The sequence below is a fragment of the Dermacentor andersoni genome, chromosome 5, assembly GCF_023375885.2.
Source record: "Dermacentor andersoni chromosome 5, qqDerAnde1_hic_scaffold, whole genome shotgun sequence".
NCBI lineage: Eukaryota > Metazoa > Arthropoda > Arachnida > Ixodida > Ixodidae > Dermacentor > Dermacentor andersoni.
The window spans coordinates 198,247,204-198,273,076 of NC_092818.1; the positions used below are offsets into that span (position 1 = coordinate 198,247,204).

The following is a 25,873-nucleotide window of genomic DNA, read 5'->3' on the forward strand; positions in this document are numbered from 1 at the left end:
CGGTGACTGTAGCCGTAGAAAGCACCGCACTCGATGACTGGACCATGCTACAATGTTCTAACTTGCCAGATTTGCCATCAAGCATCCTTCCGCGTTCAAGTGATAGGAGGCGTTAAATTCACAGTGCCGTGAAATGCCGCTTCATAGAACACCACTTGATGAGTTTTAAGTGTCGACAGAAAGAAACAGACAGTATAGCCGCGGCATTATCGCCGCAGCGATGCTGTCTGTTCTTTCTGTCCCTAGCTGATGCTTGCTAGCTGATGCTAGCTGATGTTTGCATTTCACTTGAACACACACACACACACACACACACACACACACACACACACACACACACACACACACGCGCGCGCGCGCGCACACACACACACGTACACACACACATACACACACACACACGTACACGTACACGCACACGCACACGCACACACAAAAACACACACACACACACACACACACACCAAAATGCCATGCGCTGGCGCAACTTAGTGGCATACGATTAAGGCCGCCATTGCCAGGCTACGTGGTGGTCTATGTTAGACGGCTGCCATCGTAGTAGCTGCGCAACTGGCATCGGAGCGACTGGCGGTGGCTACTCGTGCCCTCTGACGTGGTGCAGGGAATTGAGAGACGAGGCTCGTCCGTCGCTGCGCAACGGGCAAGCAATTAGCCCCGCCGGTCGGCCATCCGTTATCGGGCCCACGCCATATTAGCCCGCGACAATGGCCACGGGCGCTGAGAGAGCCGCGGGCCGATTAAACGCCGCCCGCGCGTCAGCTTGGCTGCGCTCACGGCACCAGCTGCACAGGATTTGTGCGTTCGTTGCTATGCGTGAGGCTCCCAGCAAGCGTCGTCGTGCAAGAGTTCTCCGGTAGCAACAATGTTCTAATGAACGCTAAATCGCATTACTTGGCCAAGAAATTAGCACCTACAGTGGTGGCTATAATATTTATAGTAATAATAAAATATAATATTTATAGTAAAGCGGTTCACTTCAGCGTTTTGTGCGGCTCTGTGTCGTTTAACTGACGCTGACGAAGTGATACACCCTAAAAAAATTTTACACCCTTTGGGGCTTACCTTGTCCCCTAACAATAATTGTCATCTGCCTTGCTTGCGTCCCTCTCTTGAAAACTCGGCGCTCGCTACTTTCCTGTCGAGAATGCTGTGTCAAGCTGATAACGCGCATACACATAGAGTTTCTCACTATAACACCTAGAGGGAAATCTGGCACCACCGTCTATGGGAGTTTCCTAAGGGGCGCTGTGCCGTCATGGGAATGACGGTATATGTGTCTGCCAGGCTTGCGTTGGCTGGTGCTGTAAGAGGCTTCGTCTAAAACGTGGATATGGCTACACAAATAACGCGCTCTTAAAGCAAAATCTTCATGAAAAGTTTCCTTTCACGCAAATTGCATCTTTACTCACCTACAATGCATGATTAAGGGAAGAAAAGCAGCAACAGACGACAAACTGTTTCAAAGCGAACGCGAATCTTGTCGTCTGTCCTCCAACATTAGTGGCCCGGTGACACTTTTTACGTATCATATAATTGTAGATGCACTAACAAGGTCCCATAGTTAAACAAAACATGTTTTCGTATAATAATCAAGCTAAAACAGCTTTTTACGTGCAGTTTTAGTAGAATATGAATCATTGTGACAGAGGGAACGGTGCTTGCCTGGCTCTCTGAGAACGATGCCAATCCGAAGTCATAATATACCGGCATTCCCATAGAGTTTCTCGCTATATATATTGTGTTATAGAGAGGAACTCTATGGGCATTCCCATGCATGCCACAACGCAGCAGCGCCAGATTTCCCTGTAGGTAATATAGTGAGAAACTCTATGCGCATGCCGTTCGTGACTAGGAAGTATACTGGGCTCACAGCGTTAAAGAAAGGAAATGCGGGCAGGAGAGATGACGATTATTGTTTGGGAACGAAATACAACCCAAAAGGGTGTGAACTTTTTTTAGAGTGTAGGGCAGTGACGCAGATGTTGGCTTCAAAATTCACACTAGCGATTGGTCCAACCCACGGAAGGCGAGTGCTAGTTTCGGTGTTAAGGAACGTGCGCGCTCCTAGCGTTTGCCGTACATTCTGCGATCTGGAGGCATGACGTAGAATAGGCGCGGATGTTCGCATTTCCTATCATTCGCAAGTTTTTAGAAATAAAGAAGTCTGAGGGAACGGCAAAAAAACTCTCCTTTCTATTTAGTTATTTTTTTTTCTTTTTTTGCGAATTCTAAATCGGGCGAAGCGCGGGAAGGGACTGACTTCGTGCATTCATCGAGCTTGCCTCCGCTCAACCTTGCCACTCACCCAGCAATATCACAAGTCGGATCGCGCTGAGTCATCTGCTTCGGTTGTCGTGCCAAGTATGAATATGGGAAAGTTAAGCCAGAGAAACTTGATCTGGCGCGCAAGGAACGGAAGACGCAGGAAACCAGGTCAACCAAGCGTTAGACGAAGATGGCTAAATCAGGGCATCGCATGTCTAGTGCGGCTGTGTGGTGTTCTGACACCGGGGCCGGGATTTCTAGTTCTGCTGAGTTTTTCAGATTTCCTAATGGCAACACGTGAGCACAAGTACTTCACTCTATTTTCTGAGCAGGTATTCACTTTGCATTAGTAAACCACTTCGGTACAAGCCTGAGTGGGTTGACATAAGAGAAGTGCCGCTCGACTCGGTAGTGAAGATGGCATCCCATCTGCTGCCGGTGAAATGAATCTAATGAAGGGCTTGAGTGCGTGCTAGTTTGTATTGTTCAGTTACCTTGCTCAGTTACCGTGCCACGTTTTTGACCACCTGCGTTATAGACGAGGCGCAATGCTATTTGTTTCGCCAACAAAATGTCTTTAATAATGCCAATGAGCAAAACAAGAACAAGGTCAAAGCGGCAGCCAACGTTTTGACAAGTGGACTTTTCTTTTTCTCAAGGCGACATAAGACAAGTTCACTTGTCGAAACGCTGGCTCGCGCTTTTACCTTGTTCTCGTTTTGCTCATCGTCTTGAATTTCCATCTCCCGCCTTCTCCTCGTTTTCCCTGGATTGTTAATGCCTGTAATAGAAATAGAGGATATCCAATGCTAATTAAGTACCAACTGGTAATCCCCCTGGCGATGCCCAGTGCTAATAAGTTCTTCTTATGAATAGTTGGTTCCTTGCATTGATGTTGTGGCAGTGTCTTAACACTCGCCGTGTGTTTCCGTATATAGGAATATGACACAAAGTATGACGACAGCAGGGGCGTAGCCAGAGAGGGGGGTGCTTATGAGGCTTCACCACCCCCCCCCCCCACCCCCCCCCCCCGAAATTTTTTCGCTCTGTCATGCAGCGCCGACCAAAGCAACCCCCGGCGCTGGGAAATCATTCTGGATTTTGTCTAGAATGTTATCTTCACTCTCGAAAAGACATTTTAGCGCGAACATTGCGAACTCGGACTGGATTTCGCGGCGACGCCCATGCACCGGGAGTCACATGACGCAACGAGCCCCATCCGAGCACGAAGTTTCGAGGGCGTTTTGATGGCGAGCGGGCTCGTCGCACCATCTCGCGGAGGCCGCGGAGTCTACGGAGCGCATGGATTTCAATTCTGAAACTTCATGGGTATAAAGTTCTCATAAACTTTTGATGCGAAAGGTGCATTGACGTTTCCATACAGTTGCTTTAGATTTTCAATTCCGGAACATTGCGGGTTTAATGTTGTTATAAGCATTGACTTTTCTAAAGTCGTATATCGGACAATAGAACGAGACAAGCCAAATCGACACGCTATCAGACAAGTTGACAAAGCACGCAGCGAGGTCCGATGAGACGAAACGTTGTGGTGGTTCATTTGCGCCGTCATGTCACAGAAAAGAATATCGACATTTTTTCAGCTACGCCAAAGCATCCATGTCAACACACTAAAGCCAGCAAAGGTAGTTACGTTCTTAATTATTTTTCTACCTTTAGTTTTATTCGCGAGGACACATTGATATTCTTCAGTTTTCTTGTTCTCGCTACCCGCGGGCTGCCAGAGCCAGCCAAAGCGCATGCGTTTTTCTCGTGTTGCCCCGACCACCGCGCGTTGCACTTCGGTGCGCGTTAGTTTTACTCTGGACGAGTGGATGTTCGCCTGGCAGAATTTTGGAAGCATTCTGGCTAGCAGACGAGAAAAAGAAACAATGGTCGCTCGCCGCCATCACTGTGGAGACTCGACGGATTGCAAAGTGCCCTAAGCGCAGCCTCTCAGCAAAATTTTGTGTCGCCGGTGTAGAATACCGAGCAGTATGCCTATGGTTCTCTGTGGACCAAGCGTCTAACGTTTTCTTCGATATTCTTTCGGTAGCCACATTAGGTGCCCAAAGTAGGCGTTTGATTGTGGCCAACATGCTTTCCTTTGCGTTTCTTTCTCATTTCGGTGGCCCCACCCCACAAAAGAAAAGAAGGCATTGTTGCGGCGCAGCAAATTGTCGCGTGATGAAAGTTCGATTTTGTTACTTCTTCTTTTGCGGGAAGTAATGGGCTACGGGACGCTTTAGTTGCCGGATACGCTTAATATATTATAGTCATAGCAATTATATGGACACTCCAGGCGCATTCCTGCCGTCGCCGTCATGGTCCGTATAAAGTCTTTTGCGATAACATCGTGACCGCGCGTCGCGTGCTGTATGTGCGAGTAAAAGCGTAGGAGAGGGGTGGTGGCATGGGTGAGCCGACGATGGCGGCTAAGTATTGTGTGCGCAAGGAAAAAAATTGGAGGACGCTTAAGCTTCGCCTTCAAGAGTGAAACGCGACAGCGTTCCCGTCGACCCGCCAAGGGGTGTAAGACAATGCGCTACGGCGCAGCGATCACTTACGAGGCGCCCCGCATCGGACTTTGCACCCACCAATCACGCGGTGAGCGTCGAGCAATGCAGCGTTCGGCGCGGCAACGAAACGTGTGCTTGAGCAAGCGGAACGAATCAAAGAATTCGGTGTCTCGGAGGGAGAAACGATCTACGCCAGCCAAACGTCGTGATCGGCATGGGCAGAGAGATATATAGATAGTGATCTAAAGAAAGAAAGGACGCTTGATTCTGCAACCCGTGGGGGAGCACGGCGAAGCGTTGTCAGGGGAGAGGGAGTCGGGGCCGCGACGCGCCTCGCACCGGTCCCCGCACAGCCCCAATGCGCGCGTGAAGAAGACGGAGAGGTTCGGCGCTGCCTTGACTCATCTGATATGGTCTCACAATGAAGGTGACGGCTTCTTGTCTGCAGTTGTGACCGGGGACGAATCATGGTGCCACTACTACGAGCCTGAAACAGGACGGCAAAGCTCACAGTGGAAACATTCGAATTCACCACCCCCAAAGAAAGCAAAAGCCGTCATTTCCGCCCGAAAGGTGTTGTTGACTTCTTTTTTCAATCGTCAGGGGCCATAGCTGTTCGAATTTGATAAACCTGGAGATACTGAATCGTTTGCGATATTGTGAAACTCTGGATCGGCTGCATATCGAAATCAAGAACAAATGACGTGCAAAATTGACGAATGGGGTCATCTTGCTCCACGACAATGCCCGTCCTCACGTCGCTGGTGTGGTTAGCACAAAACTGGCAAAGTTCATGTAGAAAACGCTGCAACATCCGCCATACAGCTCAAACCTGCCGCCTTGCGGCTTCCACATTTTGGGGCAATTGAAATAAACAGCTCAAGGGAACCAAATTCGTGTTGGATGATGACGTGAACGAGGAGTTTTATGAGACGGGAATCACGCGACTCTTTAGTCAGTGGAACAACTGTCTAAATGCTCATGGAGACTACTTGTAAATAAAGTACCTCGTTTGTCCTATATTCGCATTTGCTCACTTTCATTTGACTTGCCTTCGTATATTTTGCAGAACTCCTGCTTTTTATATGTGCTCTCTGTTGCGGCTATAATTTCAGTGCAATTACTCACAATACACGACCGGTGACAGCTGCTCCTGCGCAGTACATTGGAGCAAAGGACAGCGTCATTGAAATTGTTCCCTGGCTGGGTAATATCAAGCCCAATCCATCATGCCAGCGAATGGTGCCACAATAATAGGAGTCATCTATGACATTGACAATGAAATACCTAACGCAGACCTCCAAGTTCTCATAAAACCAGCAAGTGAACACAACGTCATTGTGCGGGTTGGTCGCCTAGGTAACACACGTTGTGCGTAAATAACGTTCAAAAGTGACTGTCTTCCCTCCTACGTGAAGGTTGGCCACTTTCGCCACCAGGTTCGTCCATTTATTCTAAGACCAATGCAATGCTTCAATTATCAGAAGATTGGTCATGTGAAGGGTGTTTGCATAAATTCTGCAGTGTACCCTCGATGCGCCGAAGCAACTCAGAAGACAACTGCAGCGCATGCAACCACGTTGAAGTGTCCTAATTGTCAAGATGATCACTGCGCCTCTTGCATATCAAGATCAAGAAAGAGATCTCCATTCTCAAACAAATGTTGAGAGACAGCTCCACCCACAAAGACGCCACTGAGAGAGAAAGCCCAGCGAAGACGACGTTACCATTGAAGGTCCTCACGACGGAAAATATCAACTTTTCAAGAAAAGTCGACTCGTCAAGCAGCACCGTCAGCGGAAGTTTCCAACACCCCAAACACCAATATTAGAAGGGAGAAAACTGCCATATCTCTCTCTACAAAGGAATGGCCGCCACTTATGCGTACACGACCGGCAGAAGAGCCACAGCAGAAGCCGCCCTCAGTACAGCAAGGTGCTACATCCGAAAAGTCGCGAAAAACAGATGAGCAAGTGATAGCTCTTCTTAGGCTTTTAATGAATGCCATTAGCATGTCGCTTAACAACATGCACACACCGTCTGCCAGAAGTGCGCTTCAAGTACTGGATGTTGTGAGTCCGGTGCTGGCAACCCTTGAGTAGACCATGGCTCTCCAGCCACTGTCTTTCAGGGATGAGGTCCGAAAAGCAGCTATCTTTCAGTGGAATGCCCGCGGACTCAGAGCGCGCATTTCGAATTTCCGTAGCTTCGCGTATGCTAATATGTTTCCCATTATCGTCATTTGCGAGCCGAACTTCTCGAACAGGATCAGGCTTTCTGGACATGAATCGTTTATGTCGTCAACTGTTGGTAAAAACTGCAAAGCTTTGGTGTTCATTCGCCGTGACCTCACTTGCATTCATCAGCATGTGCCACCTAATGACGATAATCAATATATATGTCTAACAGTAAAGAAAAAGAATTTTAGCTCTACTGTTATAGGCGCCTAACTATCTCCGTCAAGTCTATTTGGTCACAAAAGACTACGAGACATACTGTCCTCAACTCCCCGTTTGTGGGTCATTATTGTAGACTTCAACGCCCATCATACACTTTGAGGACGTTCGAAGATCAACGCGAGAGGCAGAGCTCTGGTATCTTTCGCCTCCAGAAATGAACTTCGGCTGTTGAATGATGGAAGTCCTACGTTTCTACGTGGCTCCACATACAGCAGCTGTCTTGACTTGGCTTTTGTCTCACGAAGCCTTGTCACACGTGCTGGGTGGTTTGCGAACATAGAGACGCACGGTAGCCACCATATCCCCACGTACGTCAAGATCAGAGGATTGCCTCCTTCCAAAATACGGGATACGATCCAAAGAGTGGACTTGATTAAATTTCAATCCGTCATGGAAGAACACTGCGAAGCCAATCCATCTTTCGACTTGGAAGAGGCAATGGAGAGCACGGTGCAAGACACTATGCGTACTCTCACATGCTCTTCGAAACTGACAGAATTTGATGTGGAACTAGAACGACTTCGAGCAATCCGACGACGTGCTGAGCGAAGGTACCGATGCACAAAGGCAATTGACGATTTAGGGACCGCCAGACGCACTCCAAAGAAGATCCAGCGCCGGTTAGACAAGCTCGAATCGCAACGTTGGTCTGCCTTCTGTAAGTCGCTAGATCCACGCAAGCCTTTATCGCAACTATGGAGAATGGTGCGACGCCTCCGGACACCCCCTGTACAGCGGTTCCCATTCAAAACTCTAGCCGTCTCTCAAAAGAGACCAGAGATTGACATGGCAGAGGAGTTCTGCGCCAGAGTATCCGGCCAACTCACAGCTCCCATCACTCCACCACCTTCGAGTAGTTGTCTGCCACCACGTGATCACCGCATGGATCTACCATTCTCAATACACGAGCTTAAGGCAGCATTAGCTTTGTGTCGCCGTACATGAGCGCCAGGACCTGAAGGAATTTCCTACCGAGCTCTGCGTCACCTGGGTAAGCGAGGGAGAGTTGTTCTCCTAGAGCTGTACAGTGAATATTTGCGAGATGGCACGCTACCCATAAGCTGGAAGACAAGTCACCTTGTTTCACTGCTGAAGCTTGGCAAGTCAATGTTGGAACTCTCATCATACGTTGTTTCCTCTGTGTAACGGACATTATTAATTTGAAAACTTTATGCTATCGTCAGTAGTGTATGTTTGCTTTTGCTTTACTTTCCACTTGTACACTCCTGCCTTGGCCGCTAATAGGCAGCCTGCAGTATTTGATAAATAAATAATACATAAATATCGTCCGATCGCTTTGGTAAGTTGTGTGGGTAAAGTAATGGAAAGGATGGTCCTAGGACGCCTGGAGTAGTACTTGGAGTATCACAACACCTACCCCGATGCCGTGGCGGACTTTCGACGTGGTCAATCATCGATCGATAACGTCATCGACTTGGTCACGTATACGTCCAGCATGAGAAATGCCGTAAGCGCCTCTGCGCTTCTTTGTTCCTCGACGTCAAAGGGGCGTATGACAGCGTTACGCATAAAGCCACCCTCTCTGCTCTCGAAGAGGTAGGAGTGGGTGGTCGGGTGTTTCATTGGATACGCAGCTATCTCTCCATGCGATCCTTTTTTGTAAGCACCGAGGAAGGCCATACTTCTCTACATTATAGCTGCCGCGGCGTCCCCCCTGCAGGACAGTGTACTTAGTCCTGTCTTATTTAATCTAACTCTAATTGCTCTCCTTGAGCACGTGCCAAGCACAGTCAGGTTATCAATGTACGCGGATGACATCTGCATTGGACGTCTGCAGTAACTAGCCAACAGTTGCGAGCGAGAATTCAGAGAGCTGCTACCCAAACTGTTATCTACCTCCGTAATCGAAGCCTGGAAATTTCCTCCGAAAAATGCGCACTGGTGTCATTTGCGCGCAAACCCATGACAAACTACAGCGTAATGATAAATGGCCAAAAAATGCCATATGTTCCATCTTACAAGTTTCTAGATGTCATAATCGACAGGGACTTGTCATGACAGGGACCCCGCGACCTCATGCTTAGCAGCCCAACTGCACAGGCAACCACGACGGGTCCTAATTATTTTAGAACCTTGACTAAAGTTATCTGGGACACCCTGTGTACTGACTGTGCGTCACAGTGAAGTAGCTAATCATTCAATTCAGCAAAAACGACGACGACGACGACGACGTCAACAACAACAACAACAACAACAACAACAACAACAACAACAACAACAAATAACAACGAAATAGCTTCTGTAGTCCCTTGTTCGCGATATCAATTTGCTGAGTTCTTTGCATAACTGCCTCAGTGTGTTTGATGTTGTTACGTGTGAACGCCACACAGGTGTTAATTGAACGTTTGCCACGTATCAAACCAGCGCACCTACTATCGAGACGACAACGCAACGTGGACACTGACGGTTGAAGAGCGCTCACTCCACCATTACCTAGACACCTGAGCAAAGGATGAAAAGGAGGGAACCACAACGTATTGAGAGGCGCAGTTAATTAGACGTTTGCGACGAGTCAAATCACCACTCATCCCTCAGCACTTATCCAGCCTTCAAAACAGCGTGTAAACCAGTTGTTGCAGAGTTCCACGAAAGGCCCTCAGCCCGCCCTTTACCTGGCAGCCTGAGCGAAGAAGAAAGGGGGGAGGGGGGGCGACGACGTACGAACTAAGTGTCGCTGGCTTATTTCTTTCCACAGATTCCAAAGCAGTTTCTTCGGAGGTGAAGTTACTGCGGGTTATGGATAGCATGGGCGTGGTATCGTCGACTCCGTGAGCAACGGAGTCGACGATCGTGATTTGCTGCGGTACAGTCTTGATTCCCTAGTCGACTCAGCTTGGAAAGACGACCGTATTAAAAGGAGAGACTTTTCGGTAGTGTAGACAGAGGGTCCTGATGTGAACTAAGACGTTTAACTTGCTCCTGCATGGAGTGGGCTTCCGTACTGGAGCCGTGTAACTAAGCTAAATAGACAATTTTTCTTCACTTTCTACAACTTGACGTAGTAGTCGATGGGCTTGGTGGATTCCATGCCCTGAACGCCACCCTAGCCGCAACAATGTGAATAACCATTTGCTAAAACATACATACATACATACATACATACATACATACATACATACATACATACATACATACATACATACATACATACATACATACATACATACATACATACATACATACATACATACATACATACATACATACATACATACATAGGGTGTTATACGTAACTTGAACCAAGGATATTAAATGATGATGAAGCAACATTTACTGGACCCAAAATAAATCGGTGGTGCACGCAGGCACCAGACTGGGTGGTTCCCTAGTTACGGGACCCATATGTTCCGAGCAGCTCCTGGCCCCTGTCCGTCAGTGCGAGCTGAATCGGTAGGGCGGGGCTGGATAACAAGGTCTCCCATCGCTCAAGGGGTTCGGGAAGTGGTTAACTGCAGCTGAATGAAACCAACGACATATGGTTTGCCGTCATGTGGGACTCATTAGAGTATGTTTATATTCTGCGTAAATAGTTAACTAAGAACACTTATGCAGCATTTTTAATATTCACTTTAGGGCCAATTGCGTTTCGTTGCATTGTAGGGGGGATTCGGAAACGACTGATCCAATTTTTTATGACAATTTACATGCTGCGTGGTGTTTTTATCGGGGTTTAAAGAAAGCCCACGAAATATGAAATAAAGCCACGTGACTACGCTCGTGCGCTATCGTACTGCTGCGCTCTCAACCGTACTTTGAGCGAAAGAACCGTGTGCGCGGACCGTGGAGAAGTGAATGGTCGCGGCTCCAGGCATTGGTTTCGCAGTGCGCCAGCATCTTTGACGGTGGCACACGGAAAGGAAGCACCGTCGTCCCTGATAAGCGATAGGATCGAAGCATGGTTGAGAGCGCTGGAATGCGATAGCGCATGAGCGCAGTCACATTGTTTTATTTCATACTTCGCGGGCTTTCTTTAAGCGCCGACAAAAAAGAAATCACGCAGCATGTTTGTTGCCACGAAAATTTGGATCGGTCGTTCCTGTACCTTCTCTACAACGTACCGAAATGCATATAACCCTAATGTGAATATTAAAAATTTTGAATAATTGATCTCAGTTACCTAATCAAGCGGATTATAAAAATATTTTGAGGAGAGCCACATGACGGCAAACCATATGCCGTTGATTTCACCCAACTGCGGTTAACCGCTCTTTAAAATCATCGCTTAAAGTCACGTGAAACATCACACACGCACACACACACACACACACACGCAGATGTTAATCTTTTGCACCCATCCTTTTGCAAAACATTTGATTGTCATTTTAGAAGACACAAATGACATGAGCTACTGCAAATAATTATTAAAAGATTCATCATCCCTTCCACTTTGTGAAGGACGAGCAGCGAAGCTGTGGTGTTTTACCTCAATCGACGTATCTGTGTTTATATAGGTATTATTATTATTATTATTATTATTATTATTATTATTGTTGTTGTTGTTGTTGTTGTTGTTGTTGAAAGTTGTTGTTGAAGGACACAAACAACGAATGCATCTTTTGACTTTGGAGAAATCTATTCTTATTCTTTTATGAAGTATAGTGACGTGTGCAAGCACCGCCGCATGGCAGACAGGAATTCTACAGTATTTACGACTCCACTGTGAACTACGTAATTGCGAAAAGTAGATGAAACTCGGCATAATGTTAGCGTCGTCGTAGCGGATAAAATTCATATAATTTTTCTCGGGATAATTTTGATAAAACAAGAGTTACAGCCGTTTTCTCTAATCATACTCCCCCGGTAAACGGCCACGTATTGAAAGCAGACGGGAATTCTTTAATGTTTACAACTTCACTGTGAACTAACTATTTATGACAAATACATGAAACTCGCTATAATGATATAGTCGTCTTAGAGGCCAATTTCCGTATGATGTTTTCCAAGATACCTACATCAGATTGAGAGCTACAGAGCATTCGCGAGAAAGTGGAGACGAAAATTTTTTCATCTCGACGCGACTCGTAGACAGACGGACATCGACCACGCCGGAGCGTATAGCTATAGACAGATTCGCTGTAAAAAAGAAAGCTGAATGAGGAGCATATAGTCCTTACAAGCTTTAATCTATGGCATATGTTGCCGGACCGTTAAAACGTTTGCTGCAATAAACAAAGAAATGTACAGCTATAAAACAGCAAGCAACTGAAGAAAACCATTGAAAGATAAGAAAACAAAACAAACAAACAAAAACAATCACCAGCTTATAGTCAATTACGAGATTTTCAATTAACGTACTGTACCCATAAGTGCAGGCTTCGGAGCGAAGTTATTAAGGACAATGCCGTACGTTGTAACCGACAGAAAACATGAGCGCCGACTCACCTCTTGTCGACGGGTATGGAGACCACGTTGTCCGTGCCGAGGCCGATGGCTGCTCCAGCACCCTTCACGGAGTAGTGGCTCTGCGAGGGGCAGATGGGAGAGCGTAAAGCCGAGGGCCGCACTTTGTTTCTCTGTGCCATTGCATTGCTATTAATTTCTCTTTGCATTCCTCCTCACCCTCCCGTCAAGTAAAAAGTTGCGAATGGACCCCATTTTTAGTTCACCTTCCTTTATTTCCCCTCGTCTTCTCTCGCACTTATTCCTACAATCTAGTCATTATGTATAGCATAAATGTTCAATCGCAAGGCCACCACGCTTCCGGGGGCTTCTTATTTTTATTTGCAATGGACCATAAAGCAGTCGTCTTGTAGAAAATGCAGAAATATTAGAGAACAAGCAAGCACTGTCTGTTACGTTTTCGCGATGTCATTTTACGCGCGCGTGTTGTAAAATCGTAATGCATTAAAACTTGAATTCGGGAAACACGGGCCGTGGTTGGCTGGTCGGTTTACCTCTGTGTATACGGTTCGTACGCACTGTGAGAGACTAGCCAGGAATCGCAGCGCCGTGTTCTCATTTTTCTCCTTACATCTCACGCGATTTTCCGAGCCGTAGAAAGACAGAAAAGCGCAGTCCCGACGCCTGCCTCGCACACACAACGTGAGCGCCGCACGCGGTGGCCGCCAGAGCGGAATGCGCTCGACTCATTCCGCGCAAGCGAATCCGGCGTCGAGCACCCGGCAGCAGGCACGGCTCGTCGGCCGAACCAAAGCCACCACGGGCGAACCCCGATCGGGCCAGATGACGACAGGCCTGTTTCGAGCGCATATAAGCGTCCTCGCGATCTGCCTCCCTGCAGGCGGGCTGTCCTCCAAATCCCAGACTTCTCGCCTTTTGCTTCTCTCGCCCTCCTCTATCGCGTTGCATTGCTTTACTTGTGCTGGAGGCTGAGCAACCATTTTTCTGCGAGAGAGGGAGACTTTTCCCTTTACCCAAAACGTCATGCCTGCTTTTGCATTCTTCTACATTCTGAGCACTGCCCTCTCCTGTTGTTTTAATGCGAGGAAGCAAAACGATCATTTTCCGGCTAGGGAGAGCCGGATGGGAATTCGGGGAGAGTGAGGAATCGCTAACGCGCCTGCATACATCTCCGGCGCCGCGTCTCCTCCCGTTCCGTGTACCGTTTCCAGAGCAGGCTCACCGACCGAACACGCCCAACGGTGCGCCGAAAGGCGCGGGCAATTTGCAAGCCTGACTCGGCTTCGTTTCCTTTTTTTTCTCGCGGCGGCTTCCCCGCCAGACTTCCCCCTTCCCTCGCGCTGCGTCGTCGCACAGCGCACGCGTGCCGTCTGCTATCAGCAGCGGGCAGGGCGTCATTCCTGCGCGCTCGTCGCCGACCATTCATCGCCTGCTTCTGTCGGGCCCCGCTGACAACGCTGTTCGAAGCTATTAAACATTTGTAACGTGGCGCGTGCGCGGAATGGCCGGCATGCTTCGCTCGTGGCGTTCTCGGAATGTTTCGCTACAAGCCAACGTGAGCGAGCAGTTTTCCGCGAACAATTTGGAAGACGTTTCCTCCAACCGCACCGGCGCTGCGCGAGTCGGGCTTGAGAACATTTTCCGAGAACATCATTATACGCCTGCCTTAAATTACGAGCAATGGTCGCGTCGAGAGCTGGACGCGTTTAGATGTTATCGACTTCGCGCGCATGTAGCTGGAGCTGTATCATAACGGGCGTCGACGCCTCGAGCCTTGCCAGTTATGACTGCAATGATTGTTCGTTATTTAGTTTTTTTTATTCCATTACTTTGACTTGTGGAATGGAACGCAAAAAAGAATCAGTCATTTCTAACTCGTGCAATCTTAACGAGCGACCACAGGGCTTCCGTTATTGCTATATGTACCAGCTAGCCCATGTCAAGGCTCTCGGCCATAGAGAGTACTTGCCTGTAGCAAAATGTAACACAGATGTAGCAGTCTATACTTCCGCAATGTCATTACAGCTGGTTTAGATATGAAGGTGGTAGCAAATTTTAATTTATGCCGTATGTTCAATAACTTTCTTGCGTGATCCACTGAGTGCGTGATAATTGGGTGTATGTACATTAGCAGACCGGAAGCGCGCTTTCTGCTGAAACGGCAGAACTGCGGATGCGCGCGCGCGAAGGGTGCTTGTCAAGTGGGAGTTACCGTTGGAAGGTGGGACACTAGTAACTCGACTGCACGAGTGAGGTTACGAGAGTAAAATAGGAACGTGCAGCCTGATTTATTGAAACATGTCTGAGTAAATGCAGATTCTTATTGTTGCGGCTCGCTTCATCGGCAACCGAAAAGGATGCACGACGCGAGCACAATACGACGACAGAAAAGAAAGGAAAGGTGGCAAAAAAAGGACAGTGGCATCATGGCGACCGAATTAAATCTCTGTTTCTGTTCCTGAAATGTCTCCCTTCTCGCTCGTAGCACCGTAGTATTATTTTCATTGTTTGCTAACATGCGCTGAGTGTGCTCGGAAAATGTCACTAATGTCTAAATTACTTGTTTCGGTTGCTGAAGCGCTCCATTATGTTTTGCGTCTATACGAACTTAGCAGTATTTGGCGACTTGAAAGCCTTGTTAGCTTGGGAACCTCTCCTGCATTATACCTCCAGAGGTCGCCAAGATTCAGCTTGTTTCTTTTTTTCCATACAATAACTATAGTCATAATTATCGTGCGTCTAGACAGATGTATGACGCTGAACAACCCGGCGTTGAGAATGATTCAAGTGCAGCACACTAAGCCCGTCGGTGCCCGCGAAGCGCACCCTGCGACGAACAAACCTTGCTTCACCGCCCGCAGCTCCGGAGCTAACCAGCACAACACGACGGTGCTTATGAAAACAAAGCGGCGTACGGGAAATCCCCAGGAATCACGCCCAACTGGTGTCATGCGCCATGTGATCTTTAAACGTACGTAAGCTGGCGCCTCCGGTGAAAATCGGAGAGGAAAAAGAAAGGCGGTAAACCCACCGCACAACCCGTCCCAAACCCCGCTGGGTCGTGAGATGCGGCGGGGAGCGAACGCAGCGCTTCGCGAATCGGAAATGCCTGGTGCGTTCTCTTTTTGTTGAATTCTCGTTCTCGGACAACTGCAGCGATGCGCCCGTGCTCAGCAATGCGTAGCTCCGAGCAGTTTTTCGCTGAGCCCCCATATTAACTTTCCGGCTTGCTGAACATTGAAACAAGGAAGGCACCGGGCTCGTGCCTGCTGGCTTTATCGGCGCGGGGAAGTGGCGCCGAAATAACGAGCAGCGCACGGGAGAACGGTGCGGGAAGAAGCGCATTCGCAGAACTATGACTGCTGCGTTGTGGCTGGTGCAGGCTGTCGGCGAAGGAAGATCATCGCGGGTGGATCACGGGCTGAGCCACGGCTGGGCTCACGCTCGGGGGAAGTGCGCCCCATACCGAGCTTCTCTGGCGGCCTGATCGCGGGCCCAGCTATCACGAGAGGCTGCGCTCCCGGGATTACAAACGATACTGCTGTGCTCCTTCCCCACCTCAGCGACCCCTGTCTAGACCCCTCCCTCCAACCAACCGCTACAGCTAGTTTAAGGGATAAGGGGGTGTGGGGAAAGGGGCCTAATCCGCGCAAGATGGGCTCTCCTATATAGGCCGGCCTGAGCGCGCGCGCCGATCAATCTCGCGCTGCGAGAACCACTTCATGGCTCCCCGGAGGTAAGTAATTACGCTGACAGCCACGATTGATTCTCCGCCAGGCGTGCCCCCGTCTCCTCCGCCCCGTGCTTCCCCGTTCGTTCGACCCTTGGCTCGGTCCTGTCGGAGGTCCCTGGACCCATGGCCTGTATACGGGCGCCCGACGAACGACGGACCGTCGGTGCAAAGGTTATAAAGGGCGCATAGGCGCATGTCGAAAAAGATGGGCTAGCTCGTGAATGTCTCGGTTCCCGCTTATATTGCGAAAATGCGCGTTATTCAGGACACGGATTCTGTCTCGCAACTTGAACACGCTGCCCAAGTGTTGCTTGGACTGGCCAGTTCGCGCTATATATGAAACTTCGTGCCTTCGCGATCTTAATTAAGGAGATTGAAATGAAAGCAGTTTTTTCGTCTTTTGTTATTGTTCAGATGCGTGAGGAGTCATGCAGAACCACCAGGATTATGCATCTAAACGTGCATGGTAGTATCGAGATATTATAGGCAGACGAAACATTCCGCAGAAATCATTGCATCTTGCTCACCGTGGCCACCTGCTGAAATGGCTCCCAAGGCTAAGGTGCAGCGGTGGCAAGTACGAGGCAGCATTATCTACTTTGTAGGGTTTTACTGAAGAACCATACTACGTTGTCAACACTAAATAGTTGTAACTGACTGGGAATGTGTTCTGCTGCATCAACGCCACGTGTGTGCCGCACACGTCGGCGTGGGTACGGGCTTCGCCAGCGTGCGCCTGCAGCTCCTGCCCTCAGTGCGCTCACGCAATAGAATAAATTTCGCGACATGTGCACTGCACATTTAACGATTCAATTCCAGCTCTAGTATAACTATTGTTGTATTATGCGTCACCGGAAGTCGGCGCGTATGAGAACGCGGCCACGTTCACTTCGCGAGACAGTTGCGACATATGGCGCAGCTGCATACCGTTGATATTGCCACGTGTACTTTTTACAGCGCAGCTGTATATGGCTCGGATCCGGGGTTTCGTGGCGCAGAAACAATCATCATATGGGTGACCCTGGTGATAGTGCAGAAAGAGTCCAAGCTGAATGGCACACGCCCCTGTGGGCTCGGGAACCTGTAACACGCCCTTGAACTACACTTGCCACGCCTGGGACGCAAAGAGATTCCAGGCACAAGGGTAAGAACAGATGTTTTTCGAAAAAAAATGTTCTGTCGAACTCTCAAAAAAGGACTGTTAAAAGGTTATCGACGCCAACCGCACGCGCGTGCCACTGCTCGCGCGTTCGTCGTCATTCGATAACACCGACATCTTTAATAACAAAGGTGATACGCGTGCTTGCCTATATTGTCATGATGACCACAGATCAAGACAATAAATATGTTCGTACTTTTGTTCGACATTCTTTGTCACTTCTGTGTCGTGCGCTAAACATCTTCACTGGTTATCCACCTTCACACAGTGGAATGGCTCATGAATTTTTTTATGTTTCCCAGTGATCGTCTCTCACCGGCTAACCAATGTTCAATGTTATCGCCTAGCGCAAGGCACGCCTTTCTATATGGGACATTTCTCGAATTTTATCGCCGGCTTTTGTCTATGTCGTCGCCGAGACTTGTGTAATCAGAGTACGTGCGCGACGACAGTAGGGCTGTATGTACATTCTAGAGCTTGCGCGAGCACTAGCGACTGCGCTGAAACCTTCGACGAGTCGTGTATAAGCAGCCGCAGATGTCGACTAAAGTGCTCGCCGCAACCATTGGGCTGGCTGTTACTTGTTTAGGTGGGATCGCCCAATAAACAGTCAGTTTCGTGGTTTCCGTTGTGCGACTGTGGTTGTTCACCGTCACTACAACGCGGTAATGTTGTTACTCGCACGAGTGTTTCCTGTAGCAGGTTCTTCGACCTTTTTAAATAGTAATCCCAGCGCTCACTCATTAAAGAAAAAAAAGACAGCAGCTACGTGGTTTGCTTTTATAGAGGACTCAAACGTACATATTGTTCAAATTCAAAGACGTCGTTAGCGGGAAAATACAATGCTGAAGAGTGACAGTCAAGCTGATTTCGTTCCATTGCATAATTTCGCTGCCTCTTCGCCACCCTCTTCCTTGGATTGGGCAAGCTGCGGTCGCGCTCATCCTGCGTGTACGTTCTGCGCCCAGCCGCGCTGTTCCCGGCATCCCTGCCCGAGCGGCACCGGCCCGCGCTTGCAGCACGCGCCAGCCGCGGTGAGTCAGACGAGGCAGAACGTCGAAATGACGGCCGCAGTACGGGAGGCTCGGCGGTTAACGTCACGCAAAAGAAAAACAGAAGGCAGAGGGAAAAAAAAGAGGGGGGGGAGAGATATAAAGAAATACAGTATGAAGCGGGAAAGAAAAACATTCCGGAGCTGCATAGCGGGAAATGTCGCGAAACTGGGCGCCGTTGCAAAAGAGGCACTTTGGCTGTAGTGTCCGGAGGACAAGCTGCTGCCGTGGCGGGAGTGTCCGGGGAGGACAAGCTGCTGCCGCTCTGGGGCGCCCGTTGTCGCTCGAGAAAGCAGTAACAGTAACAGCATCTCTCGTCGACTCCGTGCTGCGCGTGCTCCGGCCGAAATGAAACCAATAAGGCACGCGCCGATTAGGGAAGGACGCGCGTGCGCGAGCTGGAGGGGCCGGGGGAGGGAAGGAGGGGCCGAACAACTCGTCGTGCTGCCGCAAGCTGTCGCCACCGTGGTTGCTTGCGCTTGCGCTTTCCCTGCGAGCACACTTTCCGTGGGCGCTTCCTCGCTTCCTTTTTTATTGTTTCCCTCCTTCCCCATTCACTTTGGACGCGTGACAGAACACACGCGCAAGTCGCCGACAGCCGGTCTTGACTTCGGGCACCGGCCCATACGCGTGCATGTGCGCATTGTGTGATATACGAGTACAGACTGATGGTGTATGTGATCAGGACTGAACTAATTTACAAAGATGTCCGTAAGAATATATTTATATATATATATATATATATATATATATATATATATAAGTAAATTCCCAATAATGAGTAGAAAAGCTTGCGAAAGAAATAGAAATGTTTTGTCGAATTGGTGTGCTTTTTTTGCGTCGGTTTATTTCCTTTTTTCTTTCTGTACTAGATGGCACTGCAGTGACCGGGAACAGAAAACATATAGAGTGGGGTGGGGGTTTCTGATAGCAGTTCTGAGTCACTCACGTCTTCTGAAGTGTACATGACGAGCTGTGGCAGCGCCTTGAGGCCCATGGTCTTGTAGTTGGGGAACATCTTGTGCCGCGCCGCCATCACAGCGTACAGGTTGGACACCGAGCCGCCTGCGAGAATGGGTACGAGGTAACGTAAGTGTCCGTTACAGTTATACGCCTTTGGCAGGCGGTAGTTGCAAAGGTCGTGCGTGACAGCTGAGGCGCTTTGCTCTCTATAGCCCTTAGCGGGTAAACAACACCACTGACCACGTAATATCCTTCGTCAGCATACGTTTCCTCGGGCGCCCGTCAGCTGCTGACGTTAACATTTTGTCGAGAACTCTGTGTTGCCCGTTACGTAGCAATACACGATTTCGGCATCTCACATCAGTGCACAAGCAGTACATTGAACCTTTCTGGACGTCCAGTTCAGACTTTTAACATTCGATACTCGCACTTATGAAAAACCAAAGACACTGTAAACGTAGTAATATAATGGTTCCATATAGCATTACACACCCCACATTATGTTGGTGCGTAGACTGTGTTGTGTTACTCGTGGATTCTATATTCACTTAGCGCCTTGGCGCCTCTGAAGCATGCGTATTTGATAGCCGACATCTAACGCTCTTTTCCGTTAACAATAGGTGGACACAGAAGAAAAAGAAAAGCTACAGTGTGCGGAGAAATGGGAGCGGAGAAAGGTAGAGAGAAGCGTTGCGATGTAATGCGGAGGCAACTAGCAAAAATAAGAGAACTTGCAGCTGCTGCTTGGGGTCGACAGCTCGCCCTGGCAGAGCAGTGCCTTTTATGTCTTCCTTTCTGTTTTTGACCCTTACCCACATAGAACGCGAATGAACGTAACTTTCCATGTCATCTTGAGAGCGGGTGAACAATAAAAAAGAAAAAAAAGAAAGAACGCGAAACTGCGGAGTTTCTTTTTTTATCAATGTAAGTATAAAATAAAAAAAAGAGCCTGTATCTTTCACTTTGAAACTTTGTAGTGGCATTTGGAATGGCTTTCTTCTTCCCTCTCTAAAGTGATGCATTACAGGATTTTGCCGAACCGAGGCAAGCAGGACTATCTGAGCCGTCCGTAGCTTCAAAAAAAAAAAAAAGAAAGAACGCGCCGCATTTATTGTAAGACTGAGGTCTGCTGTTATAAAGGCCTTTGTTTTCGTATCCAGAAAAGTATTGTACACTCATGCTGAACCAAAGGAAACAAGAAAACGGCTTTTCTAACGGTACGTAGCTCCATGTACAATCTTTTCGTATAGTCTCAAATCAAAACACGGATTAGGTACGACTGTACCCTCGAACCACTTTTTGAGAGGAAGGAAGAAAAACGCAACCGCCTGGAGCATATAAGCCACACCATAGTTTGAAAACAGAGTAAGATGAAGGATAAGCATTGTATTGCGCCATCTTTGATACAGGGAATGAAAGGACAAAGAATCTATACATTATGACATCACTCTGTACATTCACTTCGATAATTCTAGCTTTTCTGTGTATTGTTCTCTTCGTTATTGGGCACCGTGACGCAGAATTTTAAAATATTCTCTCATCTTTCCGTACTTCGTGCTCGCAAAGGAAGCCGTGAATATCCTGAGTTTCTGTAGGTGGGTCTTGTGTGTTATTTACCATTGTTCACCCTGTTCTAACGCCAGCTATTTGCTTTAAGAAAAGAGTGCATTATTCACTACAACAATGTTTCACTATAATCTTACCGTTGCTTTCTATTAGGTGTTTGTGACACTACTTTCTAACGAGCTTATTATAATAGGCTATTCCGGAATTCTGGTTTCGCTGTGTTGGCATTGAGTATAACATTTCCGCTAAGTGTGCGCAACTTTAAATGGAAAACAACGTCCTTATTTACTTAACGCACTGAAGCTTTACTCTATGAAAACACAATGTGCTAAAAAAATTAAGTGAACTAATAAGATAACAAGTGAAAGCGCTAAGTAAGTCATTTCCGGTATACACACCGGAAACGTACCTTTAAAAAATTATATCCTCTTACTAGCGTGCGAATTATTTATGCTCCTTCTCGCTTTTCTTTTAAAGTCTTGTGATGTACTTTTAATTCAATATCTCGTTTAGTCTTCATTGTTTTGTTGTCATTATTATCGGTACTATAAATTTTGTCTTGTTTTGGTACATTCATTGGGGTACTCATTTTAATGTGTTGTTGTAAAAAAACTAAGTTCTGGCGTTTTATGCATCTGATTGCGAGCTACGCAGTAGTGGTCGATATCGTTTTCGCCACCTCTTCTTTAGCGTTCACTCCCAATGCGTTTTTGCATTCCTTTCCCGGTACGGGAATGCGGCCACCGTGCGGCAGGTATTCGATCCCGCGACCTCGTGCTCAGCAACAGCCCAACGCCTCATTGCACCACTTTCTTCCAGAGGCGAGAGCACGGAGGCGGATTACCACGTCGGCTTTTCTTATATTTCGCGCGTTTTCTTTGCAAAACAAGGAGAAATAGGTACACTAAAGATATGTAAAAACAACTGAGCACATTGTGTTGAGACTATCATCATCATCCGCTTATTTATGTCCACTGCACGATGAAGGCCTTTGCCAGCGATCTCCAACTGTACCCCTGTTTTGCGCCCGCTGATTCCGTGTTGTGCCTGCAAACTTCGTAATTTCATCACACCACTTAATTTATCTGCCGTTCTCGACTGCGCTTCCCTTCTCTTGGCACCCACTTGCCTGTTTCACATGATGCGATTTTCGTCACACCGGAAGTGCAATTTCCGTCGTTTGCGGCGAAAATCGCAGTCGCAGTGTCGACCCCCCGATTTTCGGCTGCGACCAACCGGTTGGTCGCACAGTCGAAATTGCGCGGAGAGCTATCTCGCCGGTTTGTTTTGGGAATTGGCGTCTCGCTCAACAACTGCAATGCGAGGTGACGTGGGTTGCCGAATTCGGTACGTAAGCCAGGGGAGAATAAAAAATTTGTACCGCAGATTCCATTCTCCCATTTCTATGCGTTCGTTGACACGCTTCGCAGCAAATGAAGTGCATTTTCATGTTTGCTTCGTACGCTTTTGCGGGTCGGGTGTTCGATCCCCGCGAGACAACGTAGCCTTTTGGGGTCGTCACAATTTTCTGTTGAGTAGCATACAGAAATCGCCGCCTACGGAGCACCTTCAATAATTTCACCCTCGACGAGGGCAAATGACAAGACATGTTACGATCGGCCTGCGGGGGCTGGCGATCTTCGGAGAAGCGACCTCCGAACCCTCCCAGCCCGCTGCGACGACTCTCTTTGTGAAGACAACAATGCACCTCGTCAACAGCTCGACGGCGCCGGCATGTCTAGTGACACTCGGCGGACCGAGTATTGTTAATTGATTCGCCGTCGCCTTCACGGTTTGTTTGGAGCGAGAGAACTCCTGGAACAGGGCGTTTTCCGGTGCGATCTCACGGGCCCCAGAAGTCGTCACAGTCAATGGACAGACGCAGCGGCCACTGACTGCGGGGGCAGCTCTGCAAGGGTACCGACCTACAAAATTTTCCCAGCGAGCTGCAGGTGCGGGGGTGGCGAGCTTCCCAGAAGCGACATTGGAATCCTTTCCCACCTGCTGCGGCGACTCGCTTTGTAGGGACGACGATGTGCCGCATCAACACCCCCTCGGTGCCGCTATGACTAAACGCGGTAGGCGGACCAAGTATTGTTACTGGATTCGCAGTCGCCGCCTCGGGTTGTTTGGAGCGGGGGAATTCCTGGAAAGAGATATTTTGTAGCCGCGGTCTCACGAGCGCCAGAAGTCGTCGGTCAATGGACAGCCGCGGCGGCCGCTGTCTACGGGGTCAGTTCTTGGATCAAGAGGCGCCTGCTTGGGGCAAGACCCCTGTCTGCGAGAACCCTCTCACCTCGGTGTGTTCAGTGAAGTCTGTGCGGAAGTGAGTGTGTAAACCCTCCCCCTCAAAGGCGGGCCGGCTACGATGCCTTTGGGCGCTCCCATTGGTCGAAGGTTGAACGGCCGTTTTCCCTCACCTGGGCATCTAGGGAGGACAGAGTGTTTTTTAACAGCCGTTGACGGCTGCATGGTGTGCATTCCCTTTCCGTCATGCTAGACGGATGAACTGTAACGTTCTCCACCCTTCATGTAGATACTGTAAATAAATCCCATATTCCTCGTTCTCGATGAGAACAAGTCTGCCCCTTCAACAACGTCCTCAGCGTGGATAAGTTGGACGACGGCATGGGCCAGCTACCCTTTATTTCATGCCCGACCCCAATCCTTACAGACAGCAGAGTACCCGAAGTTTCAACTCGGCACTGTTCTGCTGGATTTTCTTGTCGGTTTTCAAGCGCGACTTTCCCGATGTACCTTGAAAGGTTATTTTACCTCAGCTATTTTCACATGGAAAACGTGCAGGCTATCGTAATGAACTTCCTGCGATAGCATTAACTCCATGGCTTGAATAAACAGCGTCGTCAATTTGTTTTCGACTATTTCATGCACGTTAAGTTGCATCTCTTCTCTGGAGAATTTTTTTTCCTGCATAGAAACCAATAAACCTTGAATATGTTGCAGACTTTGTATCCTTACTGCCCCTGTATTAACATTTGCTTTTAACGGTAGTTAGCTCTGCGTTTAGTAAATTATTGGCTTGCTATAGTGGCACAGTGACAACGTACCCTCCTGCACCGTCATGTAAAACTCGTGCAAGAATGCAAAAAGCAGGCAAACAGCCTGTTCTTGTGGGGATAAAACAGTAGAAAACGACACGTTAAAGAAAAGTAAATCAAAACTGTGCATTGAATTCAGCCAGTTTCATCCCTTTCTGTGAATCTTTTAAGTATAAACGTTTCTTGCACGTCCACAGCTAATCAAGTGTGCAGAAACATACATGCTTTACAGGTGTCTAATAACAGTTTCTGATAAGTTTGTGATCACATCTATTAGTGTGTAATCCCATATAACGATATCCTCTGTGATTACTACCTTTATAAGTAATGAAGTACCATGTTACTTGCAAGAACATATCACCCTGTGATCTTAAAAGACATTTCTGCATTTCAACTATACACAATGTGCAATTTATTCAATAGAGGACCACAAGCTGTTTTTTGCAATGACACACTTATTGCCAGCTTTACTTGCATACAGGCAAGAAAAAAACATCTGCAGACAAAAAAATTGTTCAATTTATTCGCCTGCCACTGGCTATAGCATTCTGCTGCTAACACAAGGTGAGGGGTTGTATTGCCAGCCGTGGCAGTCGCATTTCGATGGGAAAAAAGGCAAAAAAAAAGCTCTTGCGCTTTGATTATTTATTATCATTATCATTTATTGAACCCTTAAGCTTTGCAAGACTGTTGCAAAAGTGGGCATGCATATGCAAAATCTAACAAGCAATATTAACGCCAATCGAAAGCAAAGGGCACAATTGTATAACAAGCATCTTTTCTGATGTTTCGAATGTATAAGCATTCATTGCATCAATATCTGTTGTTCAACAGCACTGCACAAATAAGCATGGTAAGGCATAGTAAACACTCTATCAGGTAGCTTGTTCTACAGATGTATAAATCTAAAAAGACATGAATGCTCATACTACATCATGCACAAAGCACAAAGAAAACCTTTTTCAAGAGTTGTCCCTTCTGGCAGATATGAGTGGGCCATAAGCATTAGTGATTTTATTAGAGGGCATTGTGTAATACCACTTATGAAAGAATGAAGAGAGTGAAGAGGCTTTTAATACAGCACATCATGCTACTCTAATATGAGGAACGATGAGCAAAATAATTGGTGGCAGAGCACGTAAGTTAAACCGTAACTTTTTGAACGACAGAAAATTCCAGGTGAGAGTTGGAGGTAAATTTCGCCCACCCACACCAACAACATAAGCATACTCCAAAAGCACTACAGTCTATCGAGTACTAGAGTCTATGGGAAAGTTACCTTATACAGAAATCAAGAATGATGCAACAAGCTCTCGACAACATGGCATACTTTCTTAGGCAGTCTGGCCTCTCATTTTCTGATAAGTAAGTTTACATCGACATCGGAAATAAGACCAGAATCAAGAACTACCCCATATTGCACATTGTGCTTCACATAGCTGGGCAAATATATCTGCAAGTCAACAGCCCCAAAGGATCGGCTAGTGTAAGACCAAGATGGGAGAGCGAGCACGTGGGCGAAACAATTATGCCATGCCTATTCTACACCCAGTGAAAATAATAATCTTAAAACCATGGGGGTGGACAAGCGGATACTATGGAAAATCGCATATACTGTACTTGTGTCCAAGGTATTGTACAGTTGAATTACCAGCAGCGCACAAAAAAAAAAAAAGAGAGCTCATCGAATACAAGTGT

General features: G+C 47.8%; 1 protein-coding gene and 1 long non-coding RNA gene across 3 annotated transcripts in view; one reads left to right on the plus strand and one right to left on the minus strand.

The window, feature by feature from the left end:
• Gad1 (glutamate decarboxylase) overlaps positions 1-25,873 on the minus strand; it is a 138,331-nt gene that overhangs the window by 17,858 nt on the left and 94,600 nt on the right. The window contains exons 5-6 of the mRNA XM_050179577.2: positions 19,537-19,652; positions 12,665-12,744 (exon numbers count right to left, since the gene is read on the minus strand). Of these exons, the coding sequence (XP_050035534.1) occupies positions 12,665-12,744; positions 19,537-19,652 (196 nt within the window). The remainder of the gene's footprint in view (positions 1-12,664; positions 12,745-19,536; positions 19,653-25,873) is intronic.
• Positions 17,295-25,873, plus strand: part of LOC129385190 (uncharacterized) — a 38,973-nt gene continuing 30,394 nt past the window's right edge. The window contains exon 1 of one of the 2 annotated variants that reach the window (XR_008612784.2): positions 17,295-17,520. This is a non-coding gene — a long non-coding RNA (uncharacterized lncRNA). Of the gene's footprint in view, positions 17,521-19,595; positions 19,677-25,873 lie in introns of those variants that run through there. The other variant, XR_008612785.1, reaches the window with a different exon arrangement.